This window comes from Carcharhinus amblyrhynchos, unplaced genomic scaffold (assembly GCF_965287045.1).
Source record: "Carcharhinus amblyrhynchos unplaced genomic scaffold, sCarAmb.v2.hapA scaffold_39, whole genome shotgun sequence".
Lineage (NCBI taxonomy): Eukaryota > Metazoa > Chordata > Chondrichthyes > Carcharhiniformes > Carcharhinidae > Carcharhinus > Carcharhinus amblyrhynchos.
In genome coordinates this window covers 6502351-6516988 of record NW_027649780.1, presented here as the reverse complement: position 1 = coordinate 6516988, position 14638 = coordinate 6502351, and the positions used below count along the sequence as shown (strand labels likewise).

At 44.6% G+C, this 14638-nt stretch overlaps 2 protein-coding genes across 2 annotated transcripts in view; one reads left to right on the top strand and one right to left on the bottom strand.

Moving 5' to 3' along the window:
- Positions 1-14638, bottom strand: part of LOC145363570 (uncharacterized) — a 54303-nt gene that overhangs the window by 39080 nt on the left and 585 nt on the right. Inside the window, exon 2 of the mRNA XM_080218754.1 lies at positions 11968-11971. Coding sequence (XP_080074880.1) covers positions 11968-11971 — 4 coding nt within the window. The remainder of the gene's footprint in view (positions 1-11967; positions 11972-14638) is intronic.
- LOC145363483 (uncharacterized) lies at positions 527-7555 on the top strand. The gene is made up of 3 exons (XM_080218682.1): positions 527-627; positions 1751-3445; positions 7209-7555. Exons 1-2 carry the CDS (start codon positions 527-529, stop codon positions 3225-3227), a joined length of 1578 nt encoding a protein of 525 aa, XP_080074808.1. The 3' UTR covers positions 3228-3445; positions 7209-7555.

Sequence of the window (14638 nt, the reverse complement as noted above, 5' to 3'; positions counted from 1 at the left end):
TTTTCTCGCAAAGGATGGGGAATATCTGGAATTCTCTGCCCCAAACGGTGGTGGAGGCTGGATCATTAGAAGTATTTAAAGTGGAGGTGGATAAATATTTGATAGATCGGGGAATAGAAGGCTATGGGGAAATGGCACAGAAAAGGAGTTAGGATGGAATAGATCAGCCATGATCGGATTGAATAGCTGGACAGGCTTGATGGGCCTGGTGGTCACTCCTGCTTCTATTTGTTGTCATCAGTTCCTGCAAGACAACAATTTCCCCAGAAAGTTTTACATTTAGACATAAATGAGTAGACTAATGTGTGTAATACATAGATACATGAAGAATGCAAGGAGGATTTTTATTTTGGCAGCGAGTGGTGACCTGCAAGTTAAAAATTCAAGTCTAAAATGAGAGAAGAAATGGGAAGGGGGAGAAAAGAAAGTGTTTTACTCACAGATGTTGCAGACAGGAGGAAGTCTGAGTCTGTCTAAAGCTCAATCTTCATTCAGAGAGAGAGAGCAGCAGCTTTGCTGGGCAGGAATGAACTTCCGCATTCAGACAATGGGGAGCTCTGATTGGCTGGAGGACCTGAGACCTTGCGGTCCTCCAGAGTTCCCATTGGTTAACACCGCAGCACGAAGGTCAGTGGGTGGGCATCGCCCGGCACATGCGCAGCTTCCTCTCTCCCTTGGACATGCGCAGTCCCGGGCCGGAGGGAGGGGGAGACCACCGAGCGGCTTCTCGCTCTGGCCGGAGCCGCCGCCGCTTGTCTGGAAACCTTGGCTCGAGGAGGGGCTGGGGGAGGGGCAGGGGAAACAATGGGTGGGGGCGGGGCTCCCGGGTTCGCGCGGCGGAGATCCCACCCCCTGACCTTCATGCTGAGGGTAATGGGACCAATGGGAAGATTTGGATGACCGGAAGGACTCTGGTCCTCCAGCCAATCAGATCACGGGCTTTGTGTGAATGAAGATTGAGCTTTAGACAGACTCAAACTCCCTCCTGTCCTTAAAGAGGCCAGTATCTGTGAGTAAAACACTTTCTTTTCTCAAGCTGGGGGAAATTGGTAACTCGCAGCAACGGAAGGGAAAGGAAGTGAACCCAGTTTGTACATTCCACACATTGTCAGTCCAGTCATACAGACATATATCTGTCTGGCAGCCTGCATGGAGATTTTCAGCTCTCTGTGTCCAGGACAGGAAGCAGTGAGCATGGATCTGCTAATCAGCCTCAATCAGCACCTTCAGGAGTATTGGGAGGGTGAATATTAGGTACAGCAGAGTGAGGATAGAGGGAGAATGTGTGGGATGGGGACTTACAGCTTTTGGGGAAAGTGAGAGAAAAACATATTCCATAAAAACTAGAATTGTCTTTTCTGAATTTCTATCCTGCACTGACACTGATGAATTTTTCAAACTCATTTACAGAATATGAGAAGGTGAGGATTGACAGACCAAAATCTTGAAACAAACGTCATATCGGCATCTGACACCCTCACTCAATTCATCGGGACCTGAATATTATAGACCTATGAATCTGGAAGGAGAAATGTTTCTCTGTTCTGTCTGCGTCAACAGCCCTTTAATGTCAATGTGACTGGAAAAGCACCAAGGCACAACTACACCCGAGTGAGAGTGTTTCACTGCACTGAGTGTGGAAAGAACGTCAACCAGTTACACAGCCTGAAAATACATTGCAGCATTCACAGTGGGGAAAGACTGTACCCGTGTTCTGTGTCAGATTTAACTGATTGTTTAACCTGGAGAGTCACAAGGACACCGGCACTGTGGAGAAACCATGGAAATGTGGGGACTGTGGAAAGAGATACAGAGCCCCCTGTGACCTGGAAATCCATCGACGCAGTCACACCGGGGAGAGACCATTCACCTGCTCTTTGTGTGGGAAGGGATATATTCAGTTATCCCACCTGCTCAGACACAAAGTCACTCACAGCAATGAGAGACCCTTTAAATGCTCTGACTGTGGAAGCGGCTTCAAACGTGCTGCGGATCTGAGAGACCACGAGCGCATTCACACTGAGGAGAGACCATTCAGCTGCTCTCACTGCACAAAGACATTTAGAACATCATCTAACCTGCGGCAACACCAGCGAGTTCACACTGGGGAAAGACCGTTCACCTGCTCTGTGTGTGGGAAGGGATTCACTCAATTATCCAGCTTGCTAAAACACAAAGTCACTCACAGCCAGGAGAGACACTTTAAATGCTCTGACTGTGGGAGTGGCTTCAAAAGCTCTGGTGAACTGGTGTCCCACAAACGCTTTCACACTGCAGAGGGACTGTTCACCTGCTCTGTGTGTGGGAAGGGATTCAATCGGTCAACCCACCTGCGGACACACCAGCGAGTTCACACTGGGGAGAGACCGTTCACCTGCTCTGTGTGTGGGAAGGGATTCACTCAGTCATCCCACCTACAGAATCACAAAGTCACTCACAGCAATGAGAGACCCTTTAAATGCTCTGATTGTGGGAGCAGCTTCAAAAGTGCTGCAGATTTGAACATCCACCAGCGCGTTCACACTGAGGAGAGACCCTTCAGCTGCTCTGACTGCACAAAGACGTTCAAAACCTCATCCAATCTGCGGGTACACCAGCGAGTTCACACTGGGAAGAGACCATTCACCTGCTCTGTGTGTGGGAAGGGATTCACTCAGTCATCTGGTCTGACAACACACAAAGTCACTCACAGCAATGAGAGACCTTTTAAATGCTCTGACTGTGGGCGTGGCTTCAAAAGTGCTGCGGATCTGATGATTCACCAGCGAGTTCACACTGAGGAGAGACCCTTCAGCTGCTCTCATTGCGCAAAGAGATTTAAAAGTTCATCCAATCTGCGGAAACACCAGCGAGTTCACACTGGGGAGAAACCATTCCCCTGCCCTGTGTGTGGGAAGGGATTCACTCAGTTGTCCAACCTGCTGAAACACAAAAGCACTCACACCCAGGAGACACCCTTTCAATGCACTGACTGTGGGACTGGTTTTGAAAGCTCTGATGAACTGTTGGTTCACCAGCGAGTTCACACAGAGGAGAGACCGTTCAGCTGCTCTCACTGCACAAAGAGATTTAAAAGTTCTTCCACACTGCGGATACACCAGCGAGTTCACACTGGGGAGAAACCATTCCCCTGCTCTGTGTGTGGAAAGGGATTCACTCAGTCGTCCAGCCTGCTGAGACACAATATTACTCACAACAAGGAGAGATCCTTTAAATACTCTGACTGAGAGGCCGGACTCAAAACCTCTCAGCAACTGATGATCAACCAGTGCCTTTACACAGGGGAGAGACAGTTCAGCTGCTCTGTATGTGGGCAGGGCTTCAAAAGCTCTGGCTAACTGGTGTCCCACCAGCACATTCTCAGTGCACAAAGAGATTTAAAAGCTCATCCAACCTGCAGGAACACCAGTGAGTTCACATCGGGGACAGACCATTTACCAGCTTGGTGAGTGTGAAAGGATTTACTCGGTTATCCAGACAGAACATCACTCACACCCTGGACAGATTCTTTAAACTCTACAACTGTGGGAGCAGCTTTAAAAGCTCTCGGGGACTGACGATCCACCAGTGCATTCACACTGGAGAGAGGCTATTCACCTGCTGTGTATGTGGGAAGGGATTCACTCAGTCATCCATCCTGCAGGTACACAGTGAGTTCACAGCGGGCAGAGGCTGTTCACCTGCTGTGTATGTGGGAAGGGATTCACTCGGTCATCCACCCTGCAGGTACACAGTGAGTTCACACCAGACAGAGGCTGTTCACCTGCTCTGACTGTGGGAAGGGATTCACTTGATCAGCAAACTTGGTGAAACACCAGTGCTTTCACAAGTGATTACAGTTCTGGGATTATTCTTGTGATTCTTTCTTGCCCTTTCTCCTGTGCCTCTATTTCATAGAAACATAGAAGAAGGTCATTTGGCCCATCGAGTCTACATCAACCACAATCCCACCCAGGCCCTATTCCCGCAGCCCCACATATTTACCCTGTTAATCCCCACAAACACTAGTGTTAATTTACCATGGCCAATCAACCTAACTCTCACATCTTTGGACTGTGGGAGGGAACTGGAGCACCTGGAGGAAATACACAGAGAGAATGTGCAGACTCCGTGTACACAGAGAACTGAGGGCGAAATTGAACATGATCATAGATGATAGAATCCTACAGTGCAGAAAGAGGCCCTTCAGCCCATCAAGTCTGCACCGACCACAGTTCCACCCAGGCCCTATCCCCATATCACTACATATTTTACCCACTAATCCCTCTAACCTAAGTATCATAGGACACTAAGGGGCAATGTTAACATGGCCAATCAACTTAACACTCACACCATTTGGCCTATTGAGCATTTTAAACTGTTCAATGAGATCATTGGCTCCTCTATCTCAGCATCATTCTCCCAACAATCAATCCATATTCCTTGATATCTTCAATAGAAGCCAATCAATCTCTGCCCTAAAAATACTTGATGACTGAGGCTCCATAGTCCTCAAGAGCTGAGAATTCCAAAGCTTCCTCACATCCTTGAGTGAAGAAAGGCTCCCACATCATAGCTGTCTCTTCACCTTCTTGTCTGTTCACTGTAACCCTTGACTCCCTTGTCAGTCAAAAATTGGTCCAACTCATCCTGAAATATATTCAATGATCCTCAGCCTGCACTGGTCCCTGTGGAAGAGAAATCCAAAAGATTTACAGCCCTCTGAGGGAAGAGATGTCTGGAAATATATAATGTAGCTCCAGTTCCATATTACAAGTTTACGGATTGTATTTAAAAATGAAACTGGATGGTCACTTGCAATAAATAAACTTTCAGGAGAACAGGGTACAGAATAGGAATGGAACTGGATTGTTCTACAGAGAGTCGGTATCGACTCAAGTTATCGAATGGACTCCTTCTGTGCTGTAATGACACTATGACTGAAAATATATAACATAGCTGCAGCATTATATTTCAAGACAAAAAACAATAAACGTACTTTATTATAGAACAATAAATAACATATCTAACCTGTACCATATAACAACATTAGACATGTCTGTGTCCTATATTAATTTACTGTCCCTTCAAATGTCAGCCATCTCCTGAGGAAAGTAGCCCTTTAATTGTTAACATTAGGAAAGTGACCATCTTTTTAGCCAGACAAATAAACTGAGGGAGCAAAGGATGTCAATGTCTTTAAGAGAGAGAGATCTTATATGTTTCAATAAAGTCACGCCTTTGTCTTCAAAACTTCAAGAAATACAGACTGGACAATTTATTCTTTCTTGATAGGACAACCATCTAATCCCAGGAATTAGCCTGGTGAATCTCCTTTGGACTACCTCCAAAGATACTATATCCTTGTTTAGGTAAGGGGATCAAAACTGTACGCAGTATTCCAAAACCCTGTACCAACCTTTCCAGAGTCTGCAGCCTCCCTGGATTCACTTCCTTTCCCTTCAGTTGCTGCAAGTCCCCAGTTTCTCCCAGAATGAGAAAAGAAATGGAAAGGGGGAGAAAAGAAAGTGTTTTACTCACAGATGTTGGGAATCAGGAGGAAGTTTGAGTTTGCCTGAAGCTCAATCTTCATTCACACAAAGCCAGCGCTCTGACTGACTGGAGGACCAGAGGGAGTCTTGATGTGAAGTTGCCGTCATTGGACTGGGGTAAACACAGTAAGAAGTCTCACAACACTCAGGTTAAAGTCTAACAGGTTTATTTGGTAGCAAAAGCCACTAACTTTCGGAGCGCTGCTCCTTCATCAGGTAAGTGGGAGTTGTGTTCACAAACAGGACATATAAAGACACAAACTCAATTTACAACATAATGATTGAAATGTGACTCTTCCCATTGACCTGAGCTCCTGAGGGGCAGTGAATCAAATGTATACATTTTGGGTGAATGCGCATGTGCGGGTGTGGGGCGGGGCCGGCGCACTGACCATTGTCTGTCCGGGTCTTCCAGCCTTTCCCATTGGACAGCAGCTCAGCGCGGCTGGAGGGCAAACTCCCGCCCACCCCAGCGTGGGGCTCCGCCCCTCATTGTCAGTCTGCGGGGGATCGACCAATGGGAACTCTGGAGGACCGGAACGATTCTGCTCTTCCAACCAATCAGAACTCCCCCCATTGAATGCGGAAGCGGGACAATGAGCTTGTTCATTCCTGCCCAGCAAAGCTGCTGCTGCTCTCTCTCTGTGAATGCAGATTGAGTTTCAGTCAGACTCAAACTTCCTTCTGTCTTCAACATCTGTGAGTAAAACACTTTCTTTTCTCCCCCTTTCCATTCCTTTTTTTTCATTCTGGGGGATTTTGTTGATTTGCAGCAACTGATCATTAGAAATAGAAGCGGGAGTGGCCACAAGGCCCTTCAAGCCTGCCCCACCAGTCAATCGATCATAGCTGATCTATTCCTGCCTCGACTCCTCTTCTGTGCCATTTCCACATAGCCCTCTATTTCCCTGATCTATCAAATATTTATTCACCTCTCCTTTAAATACTTCTAATAATTCAGCTTTCTCCACCTTTTGGGGTAGAGAATTCCAGCATTTCACCACCTTCTATGAGAAAAAAAATTCTGTGCACCTCAGGTTTAAATGACCAAGTTTTTATCTTGTTCAAGACTCTCCCATCCGTGAGAATATATCACCATGTACCCTGTCAAGCCCCCTCAGGATCTTACATGTTTCAATAAAATCACCCCTTTGTCTTCAAAATTTCAAGAAATACAGACCCAGACAATTTATTCTCTCTTAGTAGAACAATCATCTCATTCCAGGAATCTTCTTTGGACTACCTCCAATGTTACTAATATCCTTGTTTAGGTAAGGGGATCAAAATTGTACGCAGTATTCCAGGAGAAGCCTCACTAACACCCTGTACATCCTTAGCCACTGAAGGGAAAGGAAATGAATCCAGCTTGTATAATCCACACATTTTTAGTCCAGTCATATAGACATATATCTGTCTGGCAGCCTGCATGGAGATTTTCAGCTCTCTGTGCCCAGGACAGGAAGCAGTGAGCATGGATTTGTCAATCAGCACCTTTAGGAGAATTGGGAGCGTGAATATTAGATACAGCAGAGCGAGAATGGAGGAGAGTGTGTGGGATGGAGATTTACAGCTTTTGGGGAATGAGAGAGGAAAGAATGTGCCATAGAAACTAGAATTGTCTGTTCTGAATTTCTATTCTGTACTGACACTGATGACTTTTGTAAACTCCTTTTACAGGATATCAGAAGGTGAGGATTTACAGACAGAAATCTCAAACCAAACACCTCATCAACATCTGACAGAGTCACTCAATTCATCTGGACCTGAATATATCGGCCTTTGAATCAAGAAGTGGAAATGTTTCTTTGTTCTGTGTGGTCCAGAAGATTTTAAACATCAGTGTGATTGGAAAAGCACCGAGACACACACACACCCAATTGAGAGTGTTCCAATGCACTAAGAGTGGTAAGAGTTTTAACCAGTTACTCAGCCTGAAAATACATCACAGGATTCACAGCGGAGAGATAGTACCCGTGTTCTGTGTGACTTTTAACTGATTGCTTAACCTACAGAGTCACAAGGACACCCGCACCATGAAGAAACCATGGAAATGTGGGGACTGTGGGAAGGGATTCCGATCCCCATCTGTGCTGGAAATTCATCGGCGCAGTCACACTGGGGAGAGACCATTCACCTGCTCCGAGTGTGGGAAGGGATTCACTCAGTTAGCCCACCTGCTTAAACACAATCTCACTCACACCAATGAGAGACCCTTTAAATGCTCTGACTGTGGAAGGGGATTCAAATGCTCTGGAGAACTGGTGTCCCACCAGCGCATTCACACTGAGGACAGACCGTTCAGCTGCTCTCACTGCTTAAAGAGATTTAGAAGGTCATCCCACCTGCGGGTACACCAGCGAGTTCACACTGGGGAGAGACCGTTCACCTGCTCTGTGTGTGGGAAGGGATTCAGTCAGTTATCCAACCTACTGAATCACAAAGTCACTCACACTAATGAGAGACCCTTTAAATGATCTGACTGTGGGGGCAGCTTCGAACATGCTTCGGATCTGAGGAACCACCAGCGCATTCACACTGAGGAGAGACCGTTCTGCTGCTCTCTCTGCTCAAAGAATTTTAGAAGGCCATCCCACCTGTGGAAACACCAGCGAGTTCACACTTGGGAGAGATTGTTTACCTGCTCTGTGCGTGGGGAGGGACCCACTCAGTCATCCGCCCTGCTGACACACAAAGTCACTCGGCACAGGCAAGACCCTTCAAATGCTCTGATTGTGGGAGTGATTTTCAAAAGCTCTGGTGAACTGGTGTCCCACCAGCGCGTTCACACTGAGGAGAGACCATTCAGCTGCTCTCACTGCACAAAGAGATTTAGAACATCATCCAGCCTGTGGGAACACCAGCAAATTCACACTGGGGAGAGACCATTCACTTGCTCTGTATGGAAAGGGATTCACTATTTCTCTGTTGAGTTACTGGTGAGTTCACACCAGGAAGAGGCCATTCAGCTGCCCCGTGTAGGAAGGGATTCACTCAGTTATCCAGCCTGTGGGCACACCGAGTTCACGAGTGATTACAGCGGTTGGATTCTGTTGTTGTTTCTGCTCTCAATTACACCCAGAATTGCATTTTGTTCATTTTCACAGTTGGTCACTGGGAGTGTCGGAGGATTCCCTTTGTTGGACTGGCCAGTCTCACGACTTTGTTTCCAGTGGGCTGATGCTCTTTGAATCTGGGAGAGCACATTTCCACTGAAATGATCCACAAAAGCTGGTGAAGGACACTTATTTTATCTGGATAGTAAATAGTGTTTCCCTTCCACTGCAGATAGATCTAAAATAAATACAGAGATTAAATGACAAAAATCACCAGGAACAAAAGCAAAGAGAGATATAATGGTTGTAGTAAAGAAACAAAGCCCAGAGTAAGTGTTAATGGCAGAATAAAAGACAGCTCTGACCGGAAGCAAAATATCATGAAAACGAGATGCAGACTGGTACTCAAACAAAAAAAATCAAAATGGAGAAGAGAGTTCAGGATGTGAAGGTGTTGAACTCAATGTTGAATCCAGAAGGCTGTGAAGTGAATCATCGGAAGATGAGGGGCTGTTTGTCCAGCTTGTGTTGGGCTTCTCCGGAACATTGCAGCAGGCCGAGGACAGAAATGTGAGCGTGAGAGCAAGGTGGGGAATTCTAATGGCAAGCGGAAGGTCAGGGTCATGCTTGTGGACTGAGCAGAGGGTGTTCCACAAAGAGGGCAGGGAACAGGCTACAGATAAATTAAAGAGAAACCATTCTTGTCCAGAACATTGTGAACATCCTTTTACTCTGGTTGTCTTTGATCCTCAAGTCATTTTCTGTTTATTTTAACCATGTTCTGTTTCTTTAATAAAATTTTACAGTAAAGACATTTGGCTTTTTCTGATGAGATTGATGCACTTTAGGGAAAGTGGGTGAGAGGGGTTAGTAGGCTCTTTAACAGAAAGTGAGCCCCTCTAAGATAATTGGCAAAGGAGCCAGAGGGAGAGATGAGATTTTATTTTTTGACACAGCGAGATGTTCTGATTTGCCTGGAAGCAGATTCAGTAGACTCTGTCCAAAGGATAAAGACTTGAAAGGGAAAAATTTGCAGCGCTGTGGGGAAGTTGGTGGCACAGTGGTGAGCACTGCTGCCTCACAATGCCAGGGCACCAGGTTCAATTCTCAGCACAGGTCATTATCTGTGTGTTGTTTGTTCTGTGTCTGCATGGGTTTCCTTGGGGTGCTCCTGTTCCCTCCCACAGTCTGAAACATGTACTGGTTCAGTACATTGGCCACGCTAAATTCTCCCTCAGTGTTTTTGATCAGGTGGTGGAGTGGGGCAACAAGGGTATTCTCACAAAACTTGATTTGATTTATTATTGTCACATGTATTAACATATGGTGAAAAGTATTGTTTCTTGCGTGCCATACAAACAAAACATACTCTTCATAGAGAAGGAAATGAGAGAATGCACAATGTAATGTTACAGTCATAGCTAGGATGTAGAGAAAGATCAATTTAATGCAAGGTAAGTCCATTCAAAAATCTGTCAACAGAAGGGAAGAAGCTGTTCTTGAGTTGATTGGTATATAACTTCAGACTTTTGTATCTTTTTCCCAATGGAAGAAGGTGGAAGAGAGAATGTCCAGGCTGTGTGGGGTCCTTAAATATGCTGGCTGCTTTGCCGAGGCAGCAGGAAGTGTAGACAGAGTCAATGGATGGGAGGCTGGTTTGCATGATGGACTGGGCTACACTCACAACCTTTTGTAGTTCCTTGCGGTCTTGGGCAAAGCAGGAGCCAAATCAAGCTGTGATACAACCAGAAGGGATACTTTCTATGGTGCATTTCATTGCAGTGTTAATTTAAGCCTACTTGAGCCACTAATAAATAAACTTTAAAAAAAAACTTTTGAAGAGCAGAGCAGTTGGATAAATCAGAGAGTCATTACAAAGACATAAGATGCACTGCTGTGGCTGTGAACATTGCTAGCCATGGACTGACAAGAACAGTCGATGTATCCTGTTCTAACTAGTATTGGGCAAACTGATGACCCCAGGTCATGGGCATACATGGCGAAGAATGTCCTCACTGCTGGAAGAAACTGGAAACAAAGGGCCGAATGGCCTAATTCTGCTCCTCTCTCATTTGGTCTAAAATAAAGTGATGAATAATAATGAGACAAGGGATGAAGATCCCACCCTGTGAAAATTGGAAACGTTTTAAACAGGACTCAGAAGTTGAAATGACTTCTAAACTCGTTGGAGTTTAGAGGGATGAGGGGGGATCATATAGAGATGAATAAGATAATGAAGGGGATGGATAGGGTAGAGGGAGAGAGATTCTTCCCACTCAGAAAGGACAGCAGGACTAGAGGGCACAGCCTCAAGGGGGGGAGGGTGCAGTTTAGAACGGAGTTGAGGAGGAACTTCTTCACTCAAAGGGTGGTGAATCTCTGGAATTCTCTGCCCGTTGAAGTGGTGGAGGCTACCTCGCTAAATATATTTAAGTCACGGGTAGATAGGTTTTTGACAGACAAGGGAGTTAAGGGTTATGGGGAGAAAGCAGGAAAGTGGAACTGATCCACTATCAGATCAGCCATGATCTTATTGAATGGCAGGGCAGGCTCGAAGGGCTAGATGGCCTACTCCTGCTCCTATTTCTTATGTTCTTATGACATATAATCTACATGTAGCAATTAATGGATGAAATTAATAACAGAGCAAATGAACAAACGTTACATTTTATAAATAATAACAGGATTGGTAAATGCTTTGTGACTTACAATGATGCTGGTGAAACCAAAAACATAGCTTCCATTCTTAAATGTGGTCAGACATACAGGAGTCTCATACCCACATTTATGGAAGGGGACACAATGATTTTTGACACACAGCAGTACTTATTTTGCGATTTTAGACTGAATCCTGAGACACAAGTGCATCACATGATTGTTCATTGCATTGTGTGGGATGTCAAGTTTGGACAATTACGATACATGAACTAGCCTCCTCCCTCACAATTAAAATGATCAGTTCTGTTCTCTAAATCCAAAGCACTTTGAGCTAAGAAAAACAAGCATTAAAGCATTAGCCTTGAGCATTAGTCAACACAGACTAACTTGTGATGTTTAAGAAAAGTCACTTTATTTACAATAATGCAAGGGATAATCCGACAAGACTAAAAACCCAAAAGTATCTGTTTTCCCTGTAAACCTGAATTCTACTGAGACCTGTCCATTTCCAAAACAATACCAAAAAATCAAATGGTCAAATTTAGCCAGTGATTACCACACTGGACAGCTTAAGTGACCAGGACTTTGGAATGATCTTTGCTTTAATGCAGAAAATGATCTTTTTCACCAACTGGCTTCTGCCTTCAGCTGAGATGTCTCTAAAACATCTCTCAGCAGCTCACCTGCATCTATGTACTGCTTCCTGACCACAGCTCTTTGACGACTAAACTGGATCGATCTCTAAGAAAATTCTGTTTTTTTGGTTCTGCCCAGATGTGTTAATTACAAGGGAGTACAGGTTCAAGATGAAAGAGGGAAAGTTTAAGGCAGATGGTGTAGGGGAAGTTTTACGTACAGGGAGTGAGGGGTGCCTGGAATGTGCTGCCAGAGGAGGGGGTGGAAGCAGGCACATCAGCAACATTTGAGAGGCATCTGGATGGGTGCATGTACAGGGAGGAAATAGAGAGATATGTACCGAGTAAGGGCAGAAGATTATTTTTAGTTTAGTTAAGGCACAATTATCCAGGTTTGAAGGACTGAAGGGTCTGTTAGTGTACTTTCCTTTGGTCTTTGTGCATGGTTAAAAATACATGGCAATTTTGATTCAGCTTTTACACAAAACAATACTTTCATTCTAATGTTTCATGACAATTCCTTAGGGCCTGTCAAGAGATTATGCACAAAGTAGGGGCCTATGGGGAATTATAATAGATGACCACCACCCTCTGTTTAAAACCCCGGACAGCAGCCAGGATTGGCCAAATCGAGCTGGTTGATACACACAAGGGGGAAGAATCTATTATAAATGTCACTGGAGAAATTAAACAGCATTTGGATAAGACTTTGAAAATATGAAATTACTGTTGTGGAACAAAATAAGCTGCCCAGCTACTTTTGGACTTTATTCCCTTTGAGTGCCCAGAAGGAGATTTTCAGCATTTTTAAAATGACCTTTTTTTCGTGTTCCAGCAACGGATGTGGTACTCCAGCTGGTGGCTCACCAGAGAATAAAACATGACACAGACTGTTATACATGGCAAGGACAGATAAGAAGGACAAGGGCAGCACGTGTCCTGAGTTTGCAACTGGGAATGGGCAAACTGATGACCCCAGATCACAGATATACCTGACTAAGAACATTCTCAATGCTGGGAGAAACTGGAGAAAAAGGAGAGGCTGGGAGCCTCCGCAGTGAGAACCTGCAGGAACAGCCTGCAGGTTACTAATCAAAAGTGTACATTTGTTCAAAAATGATCCATATCCACTCACAGTTAATGGTTAAGATTACATGCTGTCACACTACTGAAAGGATGTGGATGCTTTGGAGAGGGTACAGAAGAGGTTTACCAGGATGTTACCATGTCTGGAGGTATTAGCTATGAGGAAACATTGGATAAACTTGGTTTGTTCTCACTGGAATGTCGGAGGTTGAGCAGTGATCTGATAGAAGTTTACAAGATTATGATTGACATGGTCATTGAGAGTTTTATGGTCACTGACTCTTATGTGGTTCTGCTTAGATTTAAGACATTGGTTCCTCAGAGTTTCCCTGTCTTTGACAATTTAGCAGCTGATGCGATTTTTAAGCTTTGCCTAATTATTAATTCTTTCACTAACGTCAAGCTTTGACCTGAGGACTTGTGATGGATTAAATAAACAGCTAGCTAAAACATTTATCAGAGTGATTCAGAGAGCTGAGGAAACCGAGTGAAAGATTGAAATGATTCAAGTAACCAACTGGTGGGATGATATTTAGAATTGGGATTTAAACATACAGATATACCTGTGGGTAGGAATTGATTCACACATTGTAATTATTGGTATCATTATAATTTTGATGTTTCAGATCAATACGTTGATTATATATAAACATTGGAAGGTTGAGATGGAAGGGAAGTTAATCACTTAACCATGTCCACCCAGGGATGCCAAATGTTGACCCTCAGATTAGGGTATCAACTAACAAAGCGGACAAAGAAACGCTTGCAGAAGATATTTTGTACAATTTATTCTAAACATTTAAAACACTCGATAAACACTGAACTGCTCCTTATTCCACTTGTTGGACTATTGATTATTTGTTACAATGAATCAGACGACTCAGCTTGGACACAGATATAACCCATTGCAAGGTGAGGGGATCAGTCTCCCTTTGATGGATCATCTCCTTTTGAGTCCCACCCAGGGCTTCCTTACACGATGGCTGTACCTGCAGGTTCTCACTGCGGAGGCTCCCAGCCTCTCCCTTTTTCTCCAGTTTCTCCCAGCATTGAGAATGTTCTTAGTCAGGTACATCTGTGACCTGGGGTCATCAGTTTGCCCATTCCCAGTTGCAAATTCAGGACACATCTGCTGTCCTTGTCCTCCTTATCTGTCCTTGCCATGCAATCTTCACAGCCATAGTAGTTTCATATTGAATACTTCTTATCACACACTGCTTAGTCAACAGATGCTTCAGTAACTACAACTGTTTTCATAGCCCCTGTGCTTGAATAAAATTGGCTACTTTTCCTGACATGCTTTGTGGGAACCCATTCAGTTACATTCTGCATTTATTTTAGATATACCTGTAATAGTATGTAAAACACTATTTTCTAACCAGGATGAAATAAATGTTCTTCATCAGCTTTTGTGGATCATTTCAGTGAAAATGTGCTCTCCCAACCCACTGGAAGCAAGTCATCAGACTGGCCAGCCCAGCAGAAAGAAACCCTCTGACCCTCCCACTTCAACTGTCAGAATGAACATGGTTCAGTCCTGGGTGTGATTACCAGCAGCAATAGCAGCAGAATCCAATCCCTGTTATCACTTGTGAACTCGCTGGTGTCTCAACAAGGGTGTTGATCGAGTGAATCCCTTTCCACACACTGAGCAGATGAATGGCCTCACCCCAGT

Coding starts and splice junctions, on each gene's coding strand:
- LOC145363483 (XM_080218682.1), top strand. CDS start 527: ATGAACTTCCGCATTCAGACAATGGGGAGCTCTGATTGGCTGGAGGAC. Junction 628..1,750: donor GTTAACACCGCAGCACGAAG/GTCAGTGGGTGG, acceptor TAACCTGGAGAG/TCACAAGGACACCGGCACTG.